Raw genomic sequence first — 22,268 nt, 5'->3', positions numbered from 1 at the left:
ATGCATTTGTATTTATGCATTATTTATGCATGCAATTATGTGAATATAGGTGTACATTCACATGTACATAGTTACACATACACATGTTTGAGTGTGTGTGCGTGCGTACATGTCTGTATTAGCCCATGTGTACGTTATGTTTGTGTGTACATCTCTGTAGTCTGTGTGTGTGCGTGTGTGTGTGTGTCGCTGCTGTTGGGAATGTGAACCGTTGCCAAGAAAGATACTCCTCGTCTCTTATTAGTGCAATTAGTTTGAAATAAAGAAAAACTTGGAAAAACAAAAACAAGAATAACAACAACAATAATAATAATAATAATAATGATGATAGCACAAAAATAAAAAATAAAAAAATCTACAACCACAATATATAATAATATTAATAGCTTCTAGTTATTGACCAAAAATAAACCTAAAATTTCCAATTTTCTGATCTAGACAATATAATTATATATACACACACACATACACCACAAACACACACATGCTTATATATTCACTTCTTCAAGTTGAATGTGTATGTGAGGATGAGAGAGAGTCGCTGTGTATATGTAGCTATATATAAGCATATATGAGAATATGTACATACCTATTTCAGTGTATGCACACATAAATATATATATATATATACATATATATATATATATATATACATATATATATATATATATATTATATATACATATATATATATATATATATATATATATATATATATATAAAACAGATAGATAGATATATACACACATGAGTATTTATATTTTATACACACACATATGTATATTGTGGGTTTGTATGTATGTGTGTAAATGTTTTCTCAGCTAAATTTTTTTACCATCCAAAACAGTAAAAACAACACAAAATTTTATTTTGATATTTATTCCTGAATATTATTGAAATTTATTTCCAATTCCAAGAATAACAATAAAATAATTGACAAAATATTTGTATCGTTATATAACGAGCAAAACCTTAATAAAGACACAAACAGAAGCATTAGTTCTTCTACTACAGAATATATCTTCTATCTTATTTTGAGGTTTTTTTTCTTTCTTTTCTTTTTTTTTTTGTTTAATGGTGAGATGTGGAAAACATTGTGGTTTTATGGCTGGATACCCTTCCTAAGCACTAAACTATGATATCTGATCAATAATTGATCTCCTTTGAAGCAGAAATACAGAAAGAGCAGAGCTCTTGTCACTTCTATTGTTGAAATTATATACAAATAGCTAATGGTCCCTTCTATTATCTGTGTACAGCTCTAGAAAGTATTTTGGGTTTGTGGTAAAAAAAAAAACTCACTTCCCAACCACATGGTTCTGGGTTCAGTCCTTGGGCAAGTGTCTTCTGCTATAGCCCTGAGCCAACCAAAGCCTTGTGAGTGCTAGGTAGACAGAAACTGAAAGAAGATTGTCATATAAGGGTGTATGTGTGTGTGTGTGTTACCACTGCTTCACAACCAGTGTTGGTTTGCAGCAGGGCAAACATATTGAACAGCCTTCAACAAATGCCATCAACAAGATGGACAGGAAGCATATTAAACAGGGTGGCTGGAGTGCCAAAGTGGGGAGGGATGAACAAAGGAGAGTGGATCAGCCCTTGATGCAATGACAAATCAGTTGCAAGTTGGCAGGTGTCTGCTGGAATTTGCCAGTTTTAACAACATGTTGTCAAATACTCTTGCTAAGCACAAAATATCCCATATGTGAACCTGGCATATACTCCACAAGATTTTAACTGTTACAGCATCATTATCATCATTGTTTAACGTCCGTTTTCCATGATAGCACAGGTTGGACGGTTCGACCGGCGTCTGGGAAGCCAGGAGGCTGCAGCAGGCTCCAGTCTGATCTGGCAGTGTTTCTACAGCTGGATGCCCTTCCTAACGCCAACCACTCCTTGAGTGTAGTGGGTGCTTTTTACGTGCCAGGGGAAGCAGGCAACGGCCATAATCGGTTGGTGCATTTTACGTGCCACCGGTACGGAAGCCAGTCAAGGCGGCGCTGGCATTGGCAACAAATTTTGTCCATTTTTGTCTTTGGTCAATAAGTGTTATTTCTTATTTGCTTGGTGACCTTGACTTTGTCCTGATGAATTCCAGAATGTTTCTGAAGAGAATCAACAGACCAAAACCAACTGGTTGAGATTCAACCAAATAAAATGAAAAATATTGGGTCAGTGTGAGTGCGTGTGTGCCTATGCATGCATGTATGTACGTATGTATGTATATACACACACACACATGCATACATACATACATGCATGCAAAGGCACACACACACTGACCCACACACATGCACACAAACAAACAAAAAGGAACGCAGTATAAATAATGGACAGAGTCAAAAATAAAGGCCTTGTTTATCTCTCAAGAATTTTCAAGCAACACTTGGTGAAAAATTAGCACCACTTCTACAATTCTATTACATTTTGACAGACGACGGTCTAAGCAGTGAATGCCTTAATTAGGGACTCAGAGTCTTCCTCCGGCAGTTCCTCTCATGGCTGATCCCGCTTACGTTTGATGAGCAAGTTCTGCTGCTAAGTCTGCAAGCAAGGAAGGTGCTGCAGGGCTGCAGTGTGTTGTCTTTCTTTCTTTGGTTCAGGGTAGCAGCAGACCCAGAGGGCAACCAAAGCTGAGATTTAAAGACACATGTAAAATCAGCTTGATCAAGTGCTAACTTCGATGCAAAGACTTGGGAAAAAGTTAGCTAAGGAGAGAACAGAGTGCAAAACCTGTCAATAAGGAGTCCGAGTGCTTGAGGACGAAAACACTCTGGCCCTCGAAGCAAAATGGCGAAGACAGAAAGACAACACACCTCAATGAAAGAAGACTTAGGAGACTAGAACATACAAATTTAACAACACTGTGAGCAGCAAGTGATGTTCTGGGGAAAATACAAACCATCAATCACAAACGAAACATGGGATGTCTGTGACAAAACGAAAAGACTAAAAGATAAGAACAGAGGGAAGAAGAAAAAGACAGTCAACAAAGGAATTCAAGAAATAAGGGGAAATATGAGTAAATGAACAATGTGAAGCTATTAAAATTGAAGATGGCCTTTTTAGAGACAACACTACCATGGCGTTATTAGCACAGCTAAAAGACCTTACCAAAGGAAACAAATCAGAAACAACGTAGTAGAAGTCCTGCTCAATGACTTGTGTAGCAGCATCCTTGTAAACTGTTGCAAAGGCAAAGGCGATGCACCATTGAAAGGAAGCTGCAGCATCATCTCGTCAGGTCAGGTGACATGCCCAGACCAATGAAACCCTTCCACACCAGACATCTCAATCAAGCAATGTGGACGAATGTCTGGCTTGGATTTTAGACACACTTAAGTCTTTCACAAGCCAAATATCTCATCTGTGCAGACTACGACTACGGATGATAGCAACTGTTCATTAACTAAAGATGGCCTTAGAAAGAATCTGATTACATTCTTCCAAAGAATCAGGCTTAGAAATCACAACTGACACAAACCTCAGGAGTGTTAACTTTTTAGGCATTAACCTAAGTTTAGGATCAGATAGTTTTAATAAGGGTCTAATCACCCACCCACCTGAAATATGGTAAGCAATATAGGAAAGTGCATTTCATCATAGTCATCAGACGAGGCAGCCCTTTGCAATGCCTCTCCGTATTACAATAATACATTGCAAAATGGTAGATTCTCAGAGAAGATCTACTGTATTAATAACAGATGGAACCATAGTAGGACCAAAGAACTAGGATTAGAAAGGTCTTGTGGTACAATTCAACTTTTAGCATCACCGTTAGAACCAATGTAAGGAGAGAATTTTTTAATCAAGTCTCTAGACAAATATAAAATTTTCAATAGAAGACCGCTAAAGATTAGGATTCTTGTTGCAAAAACTCCACCTCTTTTATAAACCAACATAATACAACCATTCTCAACAAAACTAAGAACCTGACCCTAAGACCCAGGTAGCTGTCATTTAGATGGAAATTGCTTAATTAAGGTATTGTATATAGACCTAAGGTTCAACGGGATAACGCCAATACATACAAAACATAGACAGGCTCCACAGGAAATAACTTCAAAACAAGACTATATATGCACAGGAATTCTTTCAAGTACCCAGAAAACAAATCAACAACAAGCCTGGCCAAACATACATAGCAATCAAAAGAAGCAGTTTCTTCCTCCATTTCAAACTTATTGGTCCATATTTGAGAAGGGGACCTCATATAGGAGGAACTCAATGAGAGGTCCAGTATGTCAGTGAAAAATTTCTTTATCCTTTTCCAGGAATAAGCATACCTTAAATCACAAGATAGGATTCTGCCAACTGGCTTCTAGGTACCTTATGAGCTGCCAAATGGTTCCATATGGACAACCTATTCGGACTTCACCATATTTCCCCATTTTTATTGCACACTTCCCTACTTTTTTAAAAAGACTTATTTTAAATGATTACTTTTTGCTGCTTTATACGGAATTTGGCCCATGGTTTTTTCCAACTAACTTATATGTACTCTTTTACTTGTTTCAGTCACCTGACTGTGGCCATACTGGAGCACTGCTTTAAAAGGTTTTTCTAGTTTAAGAAATTAACCCTAGTACTTATTCTTTCAGTCTCTTTTGCTAAATCACTAAGTTATGGGTATGTAAACACACCAACATCAGTTGTCAAGCAATGGTGGGGGACAAACATAGACACACTAACAAATACATATATATACACACACACACATATTATATATATGTATATACGATAAGCTTCTTTCAGTTTCCCTCTACCAAATCCACTCACAAGGCTTTGGTCAACAGGAGGCTATAATAGAAGACACTTACTCAAGGTGCCATGCAGTGGGACTGAACCCAGAACCATGTGGTTGGGAAGCAAGCTTCTTACCACACAGCCACACCATATGTATATTTTAAGCTATGTCCAGAAAGAATTTTTTAATACCATTATCTTAATATCATTTGTGTATTTCTGAAGGTCTTGCAAGTTCTATTGCTTCTTTACCATTTTATATTATTGCATTCTTATTCACTTTGTTTTGCATGCTGTAGCTAGGACAGAAGCTTTTTTTTACAAAATCATATTTTTTATATTTCTATATAATTAGTGTATTAAACCAGTAAAACCTTTCAATGGCCACCAATTTCATTGAGCAATTTTATCTATATATGTAATTTAATTATTTATAATTTATTTTCATTCATCACTGTATACTACTCGTTTTTCTGTCCTTTTCTTCATGTTTAACATACTTGTCTTGTCTATCTCTACAAGTGTTATATGCATATTTTATATGCACGCGTATGTATACTTTATGTGTGTTAACATGAAAGCATTTGTATGTTTGCATGTTGTTTTGGATGTGTTTATATGTTTGTATGTCATTTCCCATGAGTTTATATATTTGAGCTCGCCTTTGCATATATACATATATTTACATATTTGTTTTCATACATGTGTGTATTTTATGTGTATTAATAAGCATGTATGTATTTGCATTTCAATGCCTATATTTCCCATTTTAACTTCTTCACTTTCACTTTCTACTGTGTTTGTGTGTTCGTACATTTTCATCCTAAGCTTTCTCTGTTATTACTATTAATCTTACTCCTTCTACTTTTCTCCTGTCTGTTCCTATCAAACTTGCCTTTAACCCCTTTCGTTACCAACCCGGCTGAAACCGCCTCTGGCTCTGTAGTACAAATGTTTCGTTTTCAAAAGTTCTGAATTAAAACCTTCCACCAAACCTTAGTCACAATTTATGTTCCTAACACTAGTTTAATGATAACTAAGTTATTTTACTAAATTCTTTGTTATATTTAAAATTTATTGGAAGAAACACAGAGCATCTCAACAGAAATATGGTAAGAAAAGGGTTAAAATATATAATAGAGAAACAATTCTTAACCCTTTCGGTACCAACCCAGCTGCAAGGGGTGTAAACAACAAACAGGTACACACACACATACATAAATATCTCTATATAAATACATATATATACACACACAAATATGTATATATACATAAATATATATACCAATTAAGGACTGAACACGAAAAAGGGGACAGTCAACATGCTAGATATATAGCATGTTGACTGTCCACTTTTTCGTGTTCAGTCCTTAATTGGTATATAAATATTTAATCTTCGGATTCTTTTTTAATATGCTAGACCACTGGTTTTAATTGATAAATATTGATTTCTACCCTTAATTAATTTTATTACATAAATATATATATATATACCACTTATTAATCTGAGCGGAGGCAAGCAGTAACTAAAGGAACATTACTAAATTCCACACAGAAAGATCAAACACATACATATATTCATTTATATCTACAGAACAGATATAAAGTCAGACGTTTAAAAATATAATAATATATAAATAATTAAACATCATATAAAAATATATAAATGTATAAGAATCAGTGATGCGTACAAAACACACTGAATTTACACTTAAAATCATAAAACATTTCGTAAATTATTTGGTACATTAAAAATTTGGGATAATAAAATATACAAGAACATATTAAAATGACGTATTAAAATTTCAGAAAAAATAAATATACATAATTGTTCATCTATGGGCGGTTTCGGAGACGCACCAATTAATATGAAACATTTCATATATTCGAAACTAACACTCCCCTCATCAGGATGTTTTTACACACAATACATGGAAACAAATGTACAAAACATACCAGCTATGTGCAAGCGAACAAACATTACAAACACCCAGCCTTCATATGCTACCTAATCAGCATATAATCAAATCTAAAAACCGTGGTAAAGAGTATGTGCTAAGCTCCATCAGGACTAGTTCATTTCTGCACTTTAATTTTATCTTTAATTTTTAATTTATTCCCATTCGTGTGAAACCACTTATTTAAGTTCAAGTCATTGATGCAATTTTATACCAATTGTTATTTTTAAATTAAATGAACTTAAATAATTGGTACAAAATTTCATCAATGATGTGAACTTAAATAAGTGGTTTCACAAGAATGGGAATAATTTAAAAAATATACATACAAATTAACTTGAGGGACAATCAACAAAAAAGTAGAGGAGGGACTCACCTAATGTTCGGAATATTCGGAATAGTTGATCAATCTCAGAATCTCCAGGAAACAATGCCATTCTTGTTATCTAAGAAGAAATACAAAACATTTAAAAATATATATATATATATAACCAACATTATAAAACATTACACACACACACATTGCATATGTTATGTACTCATGTGTGTGTGTGTGTGTGTGTGTGTGTGTGTGTGTGTGTGGTGTGTGTGTGTGTGTGTGTATATATATATATATATATATATATATCATCATCATCATCATCATTATCGTTTAACGTCCGTTCTCCATGCTAGCATGGGTTGGACGGTTCGACCGGGGTTCTGGGAAGCCAGAAGGCTGCACCAGGCTCCAGTCTAATCTGGCAATGTTTCTACAGCTGGATGCCCTTCCTAACACCAACCACTCCGTGAGTGTAGTGGGTGCTTTTTACGTGCCACCTGCACAGGTGCCAGGCAAGGCTGGCAACAGCCACGGTCGGATTGGTGTATTTTATGTGCCACCGGCAAGGAAGCCAGTCGAGGCGGTGCTGGCATCGGCCACGAGTCGGATAGTGCTTTTTACGTACCACCAGACCAGGGATCCTGGCTGGTTCAATTCGATATATATATATATATATATATATATATGTATGTATGTGTGTGTGTGTGTATATATATATATATATATATATAGTCCCACTGTGTGGTAAGGCTGCAATGAGGAGTAAACCGCTCAATCAGCAAAGAGAGTAAAGATATAATAAAAACCAATGGTCATGTGAAATACAGGTATAAATGCTAACCAAGATGCCTGGTACTTTGTTGTACTCAAGAAGACCCGTACTTCACAGCAGATGTGTTAAGGCTGCTCTCCTGGCAAAGAGGATTGGCCAGGAAGAGTCGGCACAATGGAAAAAGCATTGAGCACACACTGTAAAGTGGTTGGCATTAGGAAGGGCATCCAGCCACAGAAATTATGCCAAATCAGACTGGATTTGGCAACACTTCGGCTTGCCAGCTCTGGTCAAGCAGTTCAACCCATGTTGGAATGGACAATGAATGTACGATGATGATAAATAAATAAATAAATGTGTGTGAGTGTGCGTACCCTGCACTGGACATCATGTGATGGTTATGAATAAGCATCACGATCATACAAGTGGCATTGTTTATCTCTAGTCTTCTGTGAAAATGTCAGGTCATGGAAAATATTACCTTGCCTGGAATGAAATGAGAATTGGTGACAGGAAGAACATCCAGTCATAACAAAAAATCTGTTATAACAAATTCCGTCTGGCCCACACGAATATAGAGAAGTGGACATTAAATGATGATGAGGATGATTATGAATAAATATATATATATATATATATATATATATATATATATATATGTGTGTGTGTGTGTGGCAAGAAGCTTGCTTCCCAACCACATGATTCCAGGTTCAGTTCCACTGTGTCACCTTGGGCAAGTGTTTTCCACTGTAGCCGTGTGAGTGGATTTGTTAGACAGAAACTGGATGAAGCCTGACATGTGTGTGTGTGTGTGTGTGTGCGTGTGAACAGCCATCGCTTGACAACCGATGCTGGTGTGTTTATGTCCCCATAACTTAGCAGTTTGGCAAATGAGACCAACAGAATAGGTCCTAGGCTTACAAAGAATAAGTTCTGGGGTCAATTTTTCAACTAAAAAACCCTTTGAGACAGTGCTCCAGCATGGCTGCAGTCAAAATGACTGAAACACGTTTTAGAATAAAAGAATGTGTGTGGTGTGTGTAGGTAGGAAGAACTAATTAACTGTTACTCCATCTTGGAAGTTGGAAAATCAACAGAAAGACAAATTCAACTTACCATTTCCACAAATATACAGCCTAGACTCCAAACATCAACCGGTGTGGAATAAAACCGACTTCCAAGTAAGATTTCAGGCGCTCGGTACCAAAGAGTTACAACCTGCCAATATAATGGAAAAGTGGATGTAAAATGAATGAAATATCTGATTGGGTCAGGGTTTCTTAGTGAGACAAAATATTCACACTAAACTTTAGCAAATATTCATTTTGGAACACACAGAAACGAAAATTATTACATCCTTCTTTGCTGGTTCTAATTTAACACTTTAGCAATAAGATTACTCTGGTAAATGCATTGCTTATTTGTTCACACTTTTAGTTAATCATACATTACGCAGGCTACAGTCAAATGTATGTGTGTATATATATATATATGATGTATATGTATATATATATATATATATAGATAGATAGATACATCATACATACATACACACACTATATAAATATATATATATATATATAAATACATAGTTAATCCAAACATGAAAGCACAAAAAAACACAACAACGCGAGGACGTGGAACAAATATAGTATTATTTGGACGCGAAGGAAAGAAGGAGGGTTTAACGTTTCGAGTGGAGCTCTTCGTCGGAAACATAGGAGAAGGAAAGATCCAGAGAAGGGAAGACAGAGGAAAAAAGATCGCCAACGTTACACACGCGATACACACACATATATATTGTTGTATTTCAGGATGGTCATTTTTTTTTTTTTGCCAAATAAACATACGCCCTATATATTTGTTCTTCCAAATAAGCACGTTATTACCGAAACGCAATTCGAAAAAGCCCGCCATTTACATAGATGTGTATGAGGTAAACAATCCTACATGCTGCATTGGATACGATAGCTGTTCGCCTGGTATGTTGTTTTTGTTCATTCATTATAAATCTTGAATTATGCTTGCACTGAGGAGTAAAAAGTGCATAAAACTGCACCGATTATGAAATCACAATGTGATATGCAGCTAAATTCTGTTTTTAAATTACCTGCTTCGAGAATTGGTTTCGGTATGATGTGTTTATTTATTTTAGTAGTTTTGACTTTAAGAGTCCCTCCTAGCGTGTGGCATCTATGTGTAATAGTGCCCTCTATATAATATAAATAAATAAATTTAAAAGGAAAAAAATTGATGTTTTTTTTTCTTGAGGTTTTTCACACTAATTACTCAATAAATTATGAAGATTTTATCGTATTTTTAAATTGTAAAGTATATATATATGCATGCATGTATTTAAACATACACACAAACGAACATCTCAGAAAGAAGCTTGGTAGATTTAGACCAAAGATTATGAAAGAAGAATTATCTTAATTCTCACAACTGTCGCATACAAAGAAATCCAATACACCTTAAAAGATCCAATAGACTTAATAATAATAGTGAGTGTTGTTGTCGCTGTTTAGCTCAAAGTCAACACTATTAGAAGGTATTCCAGCATTATCATCTTGTCTTTTTACAGATGTACAGGTCTAGATTATCTCAGGTGTTCTAAGATGACAGCAAATAATTGAGGTGAATTTTACTTATTTCTAGCAGTTAAAGTGACCACATAGGAGCTCGCAGCAAATAATGTTCTGATGAAAATGACCTAAAGGTGAATAAAACAGTCGTTCTCAACCGCTCTTCATGTGGCCCTTGGGGTTCCACATAAGATTTGTTATATTTCTACAACAATAAATTTGTTATATTTCTACAACACAAAATTTTTTTTTTTTTTTATATATATATATAAAATTCCTAATAATATTTAATTATAAAAATATGACTTTTTAAACATTTAATGGGTAGGAGGATCAATCAGAGTAAAATAGGAATCAAAAGGGGATCCATAGGTGAAAAAAAAAATGGCTAAGAAACAGAAGCAGGACGCGAAAAGGTTTGAAAGGGTCGCATTGAGAGAAAGCAACGACATCAAAGAAAAGAATATAATCCAGGAGCAGATAACTCCTGCATTAGACTATGAAAATTATCTCCCCTTAAAAAAATTTTTTTTTTTTTTAGGCAGGTGAATAGTAAGTCATTTTAGTCAAGATGACACAAGCAATATCTTCGTATTCATGTAAAACAATTATTTTAACAACTTGTTCCTTGTTACCTTGCCTATATTTATATGTAGTCCATTTGGGCTGGAATTGAATTCCATACTTCTAATCCATCAGACTACAACGCATCAAAACTACTATAGAATATTTCGTTTTTGGATTCTTTATACGAGTTCGTGTGTTGAAGCCTATTCTGTTCTCTGGGGAGAGTCATTTTCTTTTTGTGCCTTATTATGTAACACACACTCACCGGTAAAATGAAAAGGGAACGCAGTGTAAATAACGGATAGAGTCAAAACTAATGAAAAGGTTGCAAGACGCAACGAAAATTTTAGGAAAATAAAAATAAGAAAAAAGTAGAAATTTTACCGGTGTGTGTGTTACATTATAAGGCACAAAAAGAAAACGACTCTCCCCAGACACAGCATACTATAGAATAAATGATATTTAAATTAAGGCATAACAGTTTTATTAAGCTGACCTGGCCCTAAACGTACGTCTTCTCACTGAGACAAGTAGAGGAATTTCAGACATATTCCCGAGTGATGGAAAATAGGAATCAGAACTGGATGCCAGAATTGCAGGTGTTGGCACAGTAATGTACCAGCTCAAATATTTCGTCCTTAAAAGTGGAGCAAATATTTCGTCCTTAGAAGGGGAGAAAGTGGTTTAAAAAAAAGCCCAAACATACTATTTTCAAGTTTTTGTGCCTATTTTCACTTATGTGGTCATATGTAAAACAATCAGTCAAAATAGGGTTCCACCGAAGAATCTCAGGTGTGACATTACTCAACAAGGTGCTGCTTCTTCTTCTTCAACATCATTATTTAATGCTGGTTTTTCCTGCTGGCATGGGTTGGACAGTTTAACCAGAGCTGGGCTAGCAGGACAGCTGTACCAGGGTCCAGTTTGATTTAGCTTTGTAGAAACGGTTGGATGCCCTTCCTAACACCAACCACTTTACAGCATGAGGTACTGGGTGCTTTTAACATGACGACAGCTTGGCAATCAGTGAGTCTCTTCACACAGAGAGGCAACAGCTCTGGTACAATGGACACGTGATTAGAATGTTGCAGAAAAGAATTGCAGGAAGGATTCTTCAAGCCAAGCCAACAGGCAGTATACCTAGGCATAGATCAAGAACAAGATGGTTGGACAATATCCAAAATTTCAGTTGACTGTACTCGGTAACTTACTCAGCAAATTTAATGACAGCTGCTTCTGATGGGATCTTGTGGACGATGTGCCTTAAGATTCTACTGCCAAGAATGGCGGACATAGGGGATGGATGGACGAATGTCTTTCTCAATTAATCTATGTATATAAAGCTGAAGTTGTCTGTGTATGGCAGGTTTGGTAGCCTTCAACTAACACTACCTCCTCCGAGACTCTGCGGCACAAGTTGACCAAAATTGAGGGTATGATAGAAGAAAGCTTGCTCTTCCTTCCGTAGAAGAAAAAATTATTTACATCAAAAAGGTGCTTTTTTTTCTATGAAAATCCCTATTTTTTACGATTTTTTGACTGCTGTGTTGCTATTCTTTGATGTATTTCAACCAGAAAAATGTTCACTGAAAGAGAATAACAAGCTACATAATGCAAAATTTTTACTTTTCAAAAATTCCAACTCTAAAGGGTCGAAACAAACCCGAGCAACGCCGGGCGATACTGCTAGTGTTATATATTGTCATTTAGGTTTTCTAGAGCTGTCAGTAGTTTTTTGATGAGTGGAAACTGTATCCTCTCACAATCATCCTCATCATCATCTGTTTTCCATGCTGGCATGGATTGGACGGTTTGACTGGGGACTGGCAAGCCAGTAGGCTGCACCAGGCTCCAGTCTGGTTTGACAGAGTTTCTACAGCTGGATGCCTTTCCTAATAGCAACTACTCCGAGTGTAGTGGGTGCTTTTTACGTGCCACCGGCACAGGGAGCCAGTCAAGTGGCACTGGCATCAACCCACGCATGAATGGGGCTTATTGCATGCCACCAGCAGAGGAGTCTGTCAGGTGGCACTGCCACTACTACAATTTCCATTTTGATAACAATAACAATACATATTGATCACATTATCACCACATTATGTATTGATCTGTGTTGATTGATGTCCCTCACAAAAGAATCTTCAATGTTCTAGAGCCAGTATTAAGGAACCACCTCAATTGGAAAAACCTATGTGGCTTATGTGGTAAGAAGTTTGCTTCCCAACCATGCCAGTCCCTCTGGGTAGCACTTTGGCCAAGTATCTTCTACTTCAGCCTTGGGCCAACCAAAACCTTGTGAGTGGATTTGGTAGGCAGAAACTGAAAGAAGCCCATGACATGTAAAAAGCACCCAGCACACTGTTAAGTGTTTTTGGTGTATGGAAGGGCATCCAGCCATAGAAATCATGCCACAACAGACAAGTGGAGTCTGGCCAGCTCCATATCAAACCGTCCGACCCATGCCAGCATAGAAAGCAGATGTTAAACGATGATTATATGTTTGTGTGTGTGTGTTTGTCCCCCACCACAGCTTGATAGTCGGTGTTGGTTTGTTTACGTCCCTTGTAACTTAGCTGTTCAGCAAAAGAGACCCACAGAATAAGTACCAGGCTTTAAAAAAAATAATAAGTATAGGGGTTGATTAGTTCGACTAAAATTCCCGAAGACAGTGCTTCATCATGGCTGCAGTTGAATGACCAAAGCAAGTAAGAGACAAAAAAGGGAAAAAAATACAGAGCCAGCTTTAAACTAAGTGGGGTCCCTGAGCCAATAGGTAGGGGCATATGATTCTGTTGGTCAATTAAATCAAGAGGGCTCGATAATTTTAAAAGAACTTTACTGGATTGAAAATAAATTTAAAAGAGTAAAAGAAATTACAAATTATTAATTTTATTGCCTTAAGTATATTTTTTTTAAATTTTAACTCCAAGCCTTACGATTCTCTGAGTTAAAGGGTCCTCACTACAAGCTTGGGAATCCCTGGTCCATAGCCCATATCAGCCCAAACAAAAATCCAGCCCCTGAATATAGAGGTAAGTGAGAATGTTAGAAAATATGGTTGCTGACAAATTTATCTTCAGATGAGTAATTAGAAGATGCTGTATACTTTGTAGCTAATGAGAGCACATCTCGGTCATGATAGGAAGGGAAAATGGAAGGAGATAGTCATGGTTGGAATGCCTTGGACCATGAGTCTGCTGAATTGATCTAGGACTCAACAAGAACAACCTTACTAACCTCATGTGTGTAAGTCCTGACAGGAACTCCAAAAGCTCTCGCCAGACCAAAATCTGCCAATTTTATATTGCCTTCAGCATCAATTAACAAGTTCTGTGGTTTTAAGTCTCGATGGAGGACTCGGTGGGCATGAATGTAGGCGATCCCTGTGAGCAGTTGGTACATATAACTCTAGAAAGAGCAAAAAGGAAGAAAAAATTACACAAACGTGGCATCAATATAAGAAGAGGAATACAATGCATGACATTTCACCATCATCATCATCATCGTTTAACGTCTGCTTTCCATGCTAGCATGGGTTGGACGATTTTAACTGAGGGCTGGCAAACCAGACGGCAACACCAGGCTCCAATCTTGATTTGGCAGAGTTTCTACAGCTGGATGCCCTACCTAACGCCAACCACTCAGAGTGTAGTGGGTGCTTTTTACGTGCCACCGGCACACGGGCCAATTAGGCAGTACTGGCAATGACCTTGCTCGAATCTTTTTACACATGCCACCAGCACAGGTGCCAGTAAGACGACGCTGGTAACAATCCCACTCAGATGGTGCCCTTTTACGTGCCACCGGCACGGAGCCAGTTGGCTGCTCTGGCAACGATCACGCTCGGATGGTGCTCTTGGCACCCTACTAGCACGGGCACATCAATGACGTAACAATCACATTCACACTGTCCTGGGGTATTGCCCAGGGATGAGCAACCTAAGTCACTTAGTCCAAATACCAATGTCAAGTTAGTATTTACTTTAGATCCAACTCTGATTATTTTAAATTTAAGCCAGTATAATGTTAAGCATTTAGTATAATATATTAAAAGCAGCACCTGTGCCATAAACATTACAGACCTCACATACTCACTGTATGCGTTTTGCTTGCCTGCCAGTTTGCTACAGTATAGCGCTCCAGGTACAACTTCCACAGCACTATAGCCAGTGCTGTACTACTACTACTACTATTACTACTACTACCACCACCACCACTACCACTACTACTACAGCATACCAGCTTTGATATTCATAATTGGATTTCTTCTTATGTATGCATTGTTGTGGCATACCAGCAAATGGTTCATACACAAATTTGTATAGAGTCAAAGACAGGTGATTCTGTTCACCCCGGGTTCGATTTCAGTATGTGATGTTGATGAGCTACAAAAATGGCAAAATATCAGTGTCCGTCCCTCCTGAATGGAATTGGAGGTGAGTTGTCTCGCCTGTCTATGACTTGGGTGTTTTAATACCCAGTGCTAAGAGGAAGTCAACCCTAGAGTGCTGTGACGCAGCAAACTGGCAAACAAACAAAACACATACATTGCTCGTAAGGAATGAAGCCAGTACGCTCCGATGGATATGAAATGTCAGTGTACATACTTGACAGAGTGTAAGTACCTTGAGAGAAAAGTTGGACCTAAGAAGCATCAGTTGCGGTGTGCAAGAGAGACGATTGTGCTGATATGGTCATGTGGCAAGAATGGATGAAAATAGTTGTGTGAAAAAGTGCCACACCTTAGCGGTTGAGAGAACCTGTGGAAGAGGTAGACCCAGGAAAACCTGGGACAAGGTGGTGAAGCACGACCTTCGAACATTAGGTTTCACTGAGGCAATGACTAGTGACCGAGACCTTTGGAAATACGCTGTGCGTGGAAAGCGGACGTTAAACAATGATGATGATGATGAACAACAAAACTAAGAATGGAGAAAATCACATCTTTAATTTGTGATTACAACATACAATACAGACAATCATATCTATTGTACCAGCATATTTAGATACAGTAAAAATATATACTACCAGTAAATTAATATAACTGAAAATATATAACACATCATCATAACATTATCAAAATGAGTTAAATTCAAAATGAAGAAAATATCTTCAATTGGTGAATGCATAAGAAAAGCCAGTTTAGTATTTAACTTTTGATGACAGGAATTCCATGTCACGACAATTATAAACATAGAAATTCTACATCACAACAATTAGTTAGCTGTCAGATTTTAGAAAAATTATGCATAATTAGAATAAAGGAAAAGCAATTATAATTAATGGGTTATTTAGTATTGAAATACTTAAATGTTTATCAGTAATGTATGTTGCAATCACCAATTAAAGATGTGATTTGCTCCATTCTTATTCTCTGAATTTCTTGATGTTCTTCTAAGCAATCTTTGGATTTACTTTGTCATACATGAAGAATTAACTGAGATGTTTATTCTACTTGCATTTATTGGTATCTGATTGCTTTGATATAGTTAACTAAATTCATTAACATTGAGTGCTTCATAGATATATGCCTGGAGTTATAAATCCCTTTTACATGCATGGTGAAATATCAGTGTCCGTCCCACCTTTTACATGCATGCATGCATGCGGGACGGACACTGATATTTCACCATGCATGTAAAAGGGATTTATAACTCCAGGCATATATCTATGGCATGCATGCATACACACACACACACACACACACACACACACATACACACATACATACATACATATATATATAGGAGCAGGAGTGGCTGTGTGGTAAGTAGCTTGTTTACCAACCACATGGTTCCGGGTTCAGTCCCACTGCGTGGCATCTTGGGCAAGTGTCTTCTGCTATAGCCCCGGGCTGACTAATGCCTTGTGAGTGGATTTGGTAGAAGCCTGTCGTATATATGTATATGTATGTATGTGTGTGTCTGTGTTTGTCCCACTAGCATTGCTTGACAACCGATGCTGGTGTGTTTATGTCCCCGTTACTTAGCGGTTCAGCAAAAGAGACCGATAGAATAAGTACTGGGCTTACAAAAGAATAAGTCCCAGGGTCGAGTTGCTCGATTAAAGGCAGTGCTCCAGCATGGCCGCAGTCAAATGACTGAAACAAGTAAAAGAGAGAGTAAAGAGAGTATATATATATATATATATATATATTATATATATATATATATAGCCTCCCCATCACCCATGCCGGTGGCACGTAAAAAGCACCCACTACACTCACAGATCAGACTGGAGCCTGGTGCAGCCTCCTGGCTTCCCAGATCCCAGTCGAACCATCCAACCCGTGCTAGCATGGAAAATGGACATTAAACGATGATGATGATGATGATGATATTATACTGTGACTTACTGTATGTAACCTTAGGTCACGTTGTGCATCAAGCTATAAAGGCAATGAAGGACATCAAGAGAAAATGCAAATAAGGGAAACAAAAAAAAAAAGAATGAGTTGCAGTGAATGAGTAAGAAACAAATGGGAGAGAGAATGAGAGAGAGAGAGAGGTACCTTTATTAATTCTGGTGAAAGACCTGACGCTGGTGCTGTGTCCATGTACTTCTTCAGATCTTGGTCAAGATATTCAAAGACAAGATAAAGCTTTTTATCACTCTGTACGACATCAAGCAGCCTAGAATGAAGATTAAGAAATTAATGGTAGCTGTGCATTGTGTACACATCTGATGTGTGAGAAGATAACAGCTATACACTCTGTAATTGTATACATCTGATGTATTAGAACAGTGCTTCTCAACCCACTTTCACCTTTGATTCCTACTTTACTCAGAGGGACCCTCCAAGTCATTTGATGTTAAAAAAAAATTCCTATGATAATTTTATAATTAAACTAGCAGTATCGCCCGGCGTTGCTCGGGTTTGTAAGGGAAATAACTATATAAGCATTTTTAGAGATAACCACAAAGGAGGGGGGTTACTGTAGCTTTTTACGTTCTGAGATTTAATAATAAATTTTTAGAAAGTTACTTCCCTTATATATGCCAAAAATGCATTAAAAATGGGGAAAATTGATGGTAAATTTTTTTTTAAATCGTAGACTCATCATAGACGCGTGCTAATGCCCAGAAGGGCTCGATATGAATCACGACTATAAGATACCCGGTTTTGGTTAAACTGCACCGCAAAATGTGGGAGTAGTTAAGAATCTAAATCGTAGGAGACAGACACACAACCTTACTTTTATATATAAAGATATTAAGAATTGTATAAAAAAACAAATTTTTTATATTTTGGGTATTGCAGAAGTATAACCAATTTATTGCTGATAAATTTTAGCAACAAAATCTTTATATGGACCCCTGAAGGTCATATGGACCCTGGATGAGAACTACTGTGTTAGAACAATGGTCCCTAACCATTTTTGAATCACAAACCAGTTTCAGGCAAGGCAATTTTTCTGCAGACTTGGGGATCACATGTGTAACTAAACAGAATAAAGTGCATAATATATAATACATATATATTTATTTCTTTACTGCCCACACGGGGCTGAAGGACAAACAAGGACAAAGGGATTAAGTCGATTACATCGAGCCCAGTGCATAACTGGTACTTATTTAATCAGCCCTGAAAGGATGAAAGGCAAAGTCAACCTCGGCGAAATTTGAACTCAGAACATAACGGCAGACAAAATACCTATTTCTTTACTACCCACAAGGGGCTAAACACAGAGAGGATGAACAAGGACAAAGGGATTAAATAGATTACATCGACCCCAGTGCATAACTGCTACTTATTTAATCGACCCTGAAAGGATGAAAGGCAAAGTAAACCTCGGCGAAATTTGAACTCAGAACATAACGGCAGACAAAATACCTATTTCTTTACTACCCACAAGGGGCTAAACACAGAGAGGACGAACAAAGACAAACGGATTAAGTCGATTATATCGACCCCAGTGCGTAACTGGTACTTATTTAATCGACCCTGAAAGGATGAAAGGCAAAGTCAACCTTGGTGGAATTTGAACTCAGAACATAACAGCAGACAAAATACCGAAAAGCATTTCACCCGGCGTTTTAACGATTCTGCCAGTTCGCTGCCTTGATACATAATACATATATATTACATATGTAATGCAAAAATCACTCTGTGGACTGAGGTTGTAAATAAAATAGAAATAAAATTTTTAAATTCATTCTTTCTTTGTGGCCAAGTATCAAATGACCTGTAGTATGGAACTGGGCTGTGGCCCAATAGTTGGGAGCCTGTGTTAAAAGATAACAGCCAGGTATATTAGAACAAAGGTAACATTCATTAACGTGCCCTGGCACATGATAAATACATGTTGTTCTCTAAGAACAGATAATTTCCACAAATACCAAGATACTGGTTTCACTCAACATCCCCGACTAAAGAAGGAGCCTCTATGAAGTCATTCCAATTGCTAGAAATAGCTACAAATTCCTTCAGGTTATATCTGTCTTAAGAAAGGACACGTCAATGTATGTAGTGTTATTCCAACAAAGGGATGGTCACTGTTGGAATACCTTTGCTTATAGGTCTTCTGGATAAGGACCGACCCGGGGCTAAACTGCAATTACTATTTTATTGGCATCATTATTGATGCCTGAAAGGATAAAAGGTGGAGTCGACCTCAGCAGGATTTGAACTCAGAACACAAAGACAGCTGAAATGCTGCCAAGCATTTTACCCAGCATGCTAGCGATTCAGCCAGCTCACACAGCCTTAGCTTACTCATAACTATTAAGCACAAGGTGGACAGTGTGCCACCCAGGGTGGAAACTGAAGTAAACAAGGTCTGTGCTCTTAAAAACAACATCCAATACATTGATCATCATCATCATCATCATCATCATCAACTAAACAATTACTTACTGTACAACATTGTGGTGTGTCAACTCTCTAAGTAAAGAAATCTCTCGAATTGCTGTGCTGGGGACCCCTTCCGTTTCCCTGAAATAGAAGCACAACACCTACTTCAGTAGTGTTAGACTACTCTGAAAATACACACAATTTAGGTTTCATGTATATATATATATATATATATATATATATATAAAAATTAGAAAAAAACCACCTTTTATCAATTCAAAATGAACAATTAAATTACACCATCTAGAATATTACATATAATAGAAATATTAAAAATAAAATAACAATAATATACTGATGATTAAGTAAATTGCAAAATAATAATAAAAACGTATATATTTGGTAGAATAACGACACGTGTTTCATGGCTATATTTAAGAAATGATTATACTAAAATGAATTGATTCATTTGATTAAAAACTTCTCCAGGGCAGTACCCAAGCATGGCTGCAGACTAATAACTGAAACAAGTAAAAAATATAAGATATATATATATGTGTGTATATATATATGTGTGTATATATATATATATATATACCGGAGTAAAAACTGTCCGACGAACGGGAACGTGAAACTCAGAGTAACAGGTTTTGTTGAATTTTCTGGTGCTTTTAAATAAAGTATATATATATATATATATATTATATATATATATATATATATATTATATTTTTTACTTGTTTCAGTCATTAGCCTCCAGCCATATATATATATATATATATATATATATATATATATATAATATACACATATATATATATATATATACACATATATATATATATATATATATATATAGAGAGAGAGAGAGAGAGTATGAGATATCCTATTTCCAGGGTATCTCTTATGTGTTTGAATGTACACTGTATTTTTCTCTGAATAATGTATAGTCTATTGACTAAATTTTTTCCTTCTCACTAGACCACTGGTAACTAAGAATTTTTTCAATAAATATTCTTGCTACCCTAAGATTTTAATTATATATATATATATAAGCCAGCCCGTCAAGTTCAACCTCGCATATTCGCCGTGTCAGGCCGAAAAACGAAATGTTCCCAAGATAAGAAAATCTTTCTAATCTAATTCATCCCGAAATCTGTACCAGTAATATTCTCATGCAAATTTGTCTGATCTCTAGTGGTTAAGCTGTTTATTATTATTATTATTAGTATTAGTATTATCCCTTTGACCCTTGTTTATTAGTATTATTATTTCGCCTCGTATTGCATATTCTGTATAATTTATTAGTTATTGTTGACCATCAGTTTTCCGGCCTCGTGTCTCGCTAAATACAGAATAGATATTTGAGTTTCTCCATACAGGATTTTTTCAATGGCGGCCGATTTTCGCGGGGTTCCACTATTCCCTTCTCTCTCTCTCTCTCCCTCTTTTACGTTGTATGCCCTCCCCCCCTCTTCCTTTCCCCCCTTCCATTGCTAAGAGCATTTTTAAGCCAGCCCGTCAAGTTTAACCTCGCATATTCGCCATGTCAGGCCGAAAAACGAAATGTTCCCAGATAAGAAAATCTTTCTAATCTAATTCATCCCGAAATCTGTACCAGTAATATTCTCATGCAAATTGTCTGATCTCTAGTGGTTAAGCTGTTTATTATTATTATTATTATTATTAGTATTAGTATTATCCCTTTGACCCTTGTTTATTAGTATTATTATTTCGCCTCGTATTGCATATTCTGTATATTTATTAGTTATTGTTGACCATCGGTTTTCCGGCCTCGTGTCTCGCTAAATACAGAATAGATATTTGAGTTTCTCCATATAGGATTTTTTCAATGGCGGCCGATTTTCGCGGGGTTCCACTATTCCCTTCTCTCTCTCTCTCTCCCTCTTTTACGTTGTATGCCCTCCCCCCTCTTCCTTTCCCCCCTTCCATTGCTAAGAGCATTTTTAAGCCAGCCGTCAAGTTTAACCTCGCATATTCGCCATGTCAGGCCGAAAAACGAAATGTTCCCAAGATAAGAAAATCTTTCTAATCTAATTCATCCCGAAATCTGTACCAGTAATATTCTCATGCAAATTTGTCTGATCTCTAGTGGTTAAGCTGTTTATTATTATTATTATTATTATTAGTATTAGTATTATCCCTTTGACCCTTGTTTATTAGTATTATTATTTCGCCTCGTATTGCATATTCTGTATAATTTATTAGTTATTGTTGACCATCGGTTTTCCGGCCTCGTGTCTCGCTAAATACAGAATAGATATTTGAGTTTCTCCATATAGGATTTTTTCAATGGCGGCCGATTTTCGCGGGGTTCCACTATTCCCTTCTCTCTCTCTCTCTCCCTCTTTTACGTTGTATGCCCTCCCCCCTCTTCCTTTCCCCCCTTCCATTGCTAAGAGCATTTTTAAGCCAGCCCGTCAAGTTCAACCTTCGCATATTCCCGGTGCACCCGCCCTTGCCACCCCCACCACCAATAACAATACCGGATATCTCTATA

General features: G+C 36.8%; 1 protein-coding gene across 1 annotated transcript in view; it reads right to left on the bottom strand.

Moving 5' to 3' along the window:
• The window catches only part of LOC115220863 (cyclin-dependent kinase 2-like), a 48,160-nt gene that overhangs the window by 8,571 nt on the left and 17,321 nt on the right, over nucleotides 1-22,268 (bottom strand). The window contains exons 2-6 of the mRNA XM_029791042.2: nucleotides 19,811-19,888; nucleotides 17,465-17,585; nucleotides 14,191-14,361; nucleotides 8,918-9,019; nucleotides 7,084-7,153 (exon numbers count right to left, since the gene is read on the bottom strand). Of these exons, the coding sequence (XP_029646902.1) occupies nucleotides 7,084-7,153; nucleotides 8,918-9,019; nucleotides 14,191-14,361; nucleotides 17,465-17,585; nucleotides 19,811-19,888 (542 nt within the window). The remainder of the gene's footprint in view (nucleotides 1-7,083; nucleotides 7,154-8,917; nucleotides 9,020-14,190; nucleotides 14,362-17,464; nucleotides 17,586-19,810; nucleotides 19,889-22,268) is intronic.

Source organism: Octopus sinensis, linkage group LG17, assembly GCF_006345805.1.
Source record: "Octopus sinensis linkage group LG17, ASM634580v1, whole genome shotgun sequence".
NCBI lineage: Eukaryota > Metazoa > Mollusca > Cephalopoda > Octopoda > Octopodidae > Octopus > Octopus sinensis.
The sequence above is the reverse complement of the archived record's forward strand: the minus strand, read 5'-3'. Positions and strand labels throughout refer to the sequence as shown.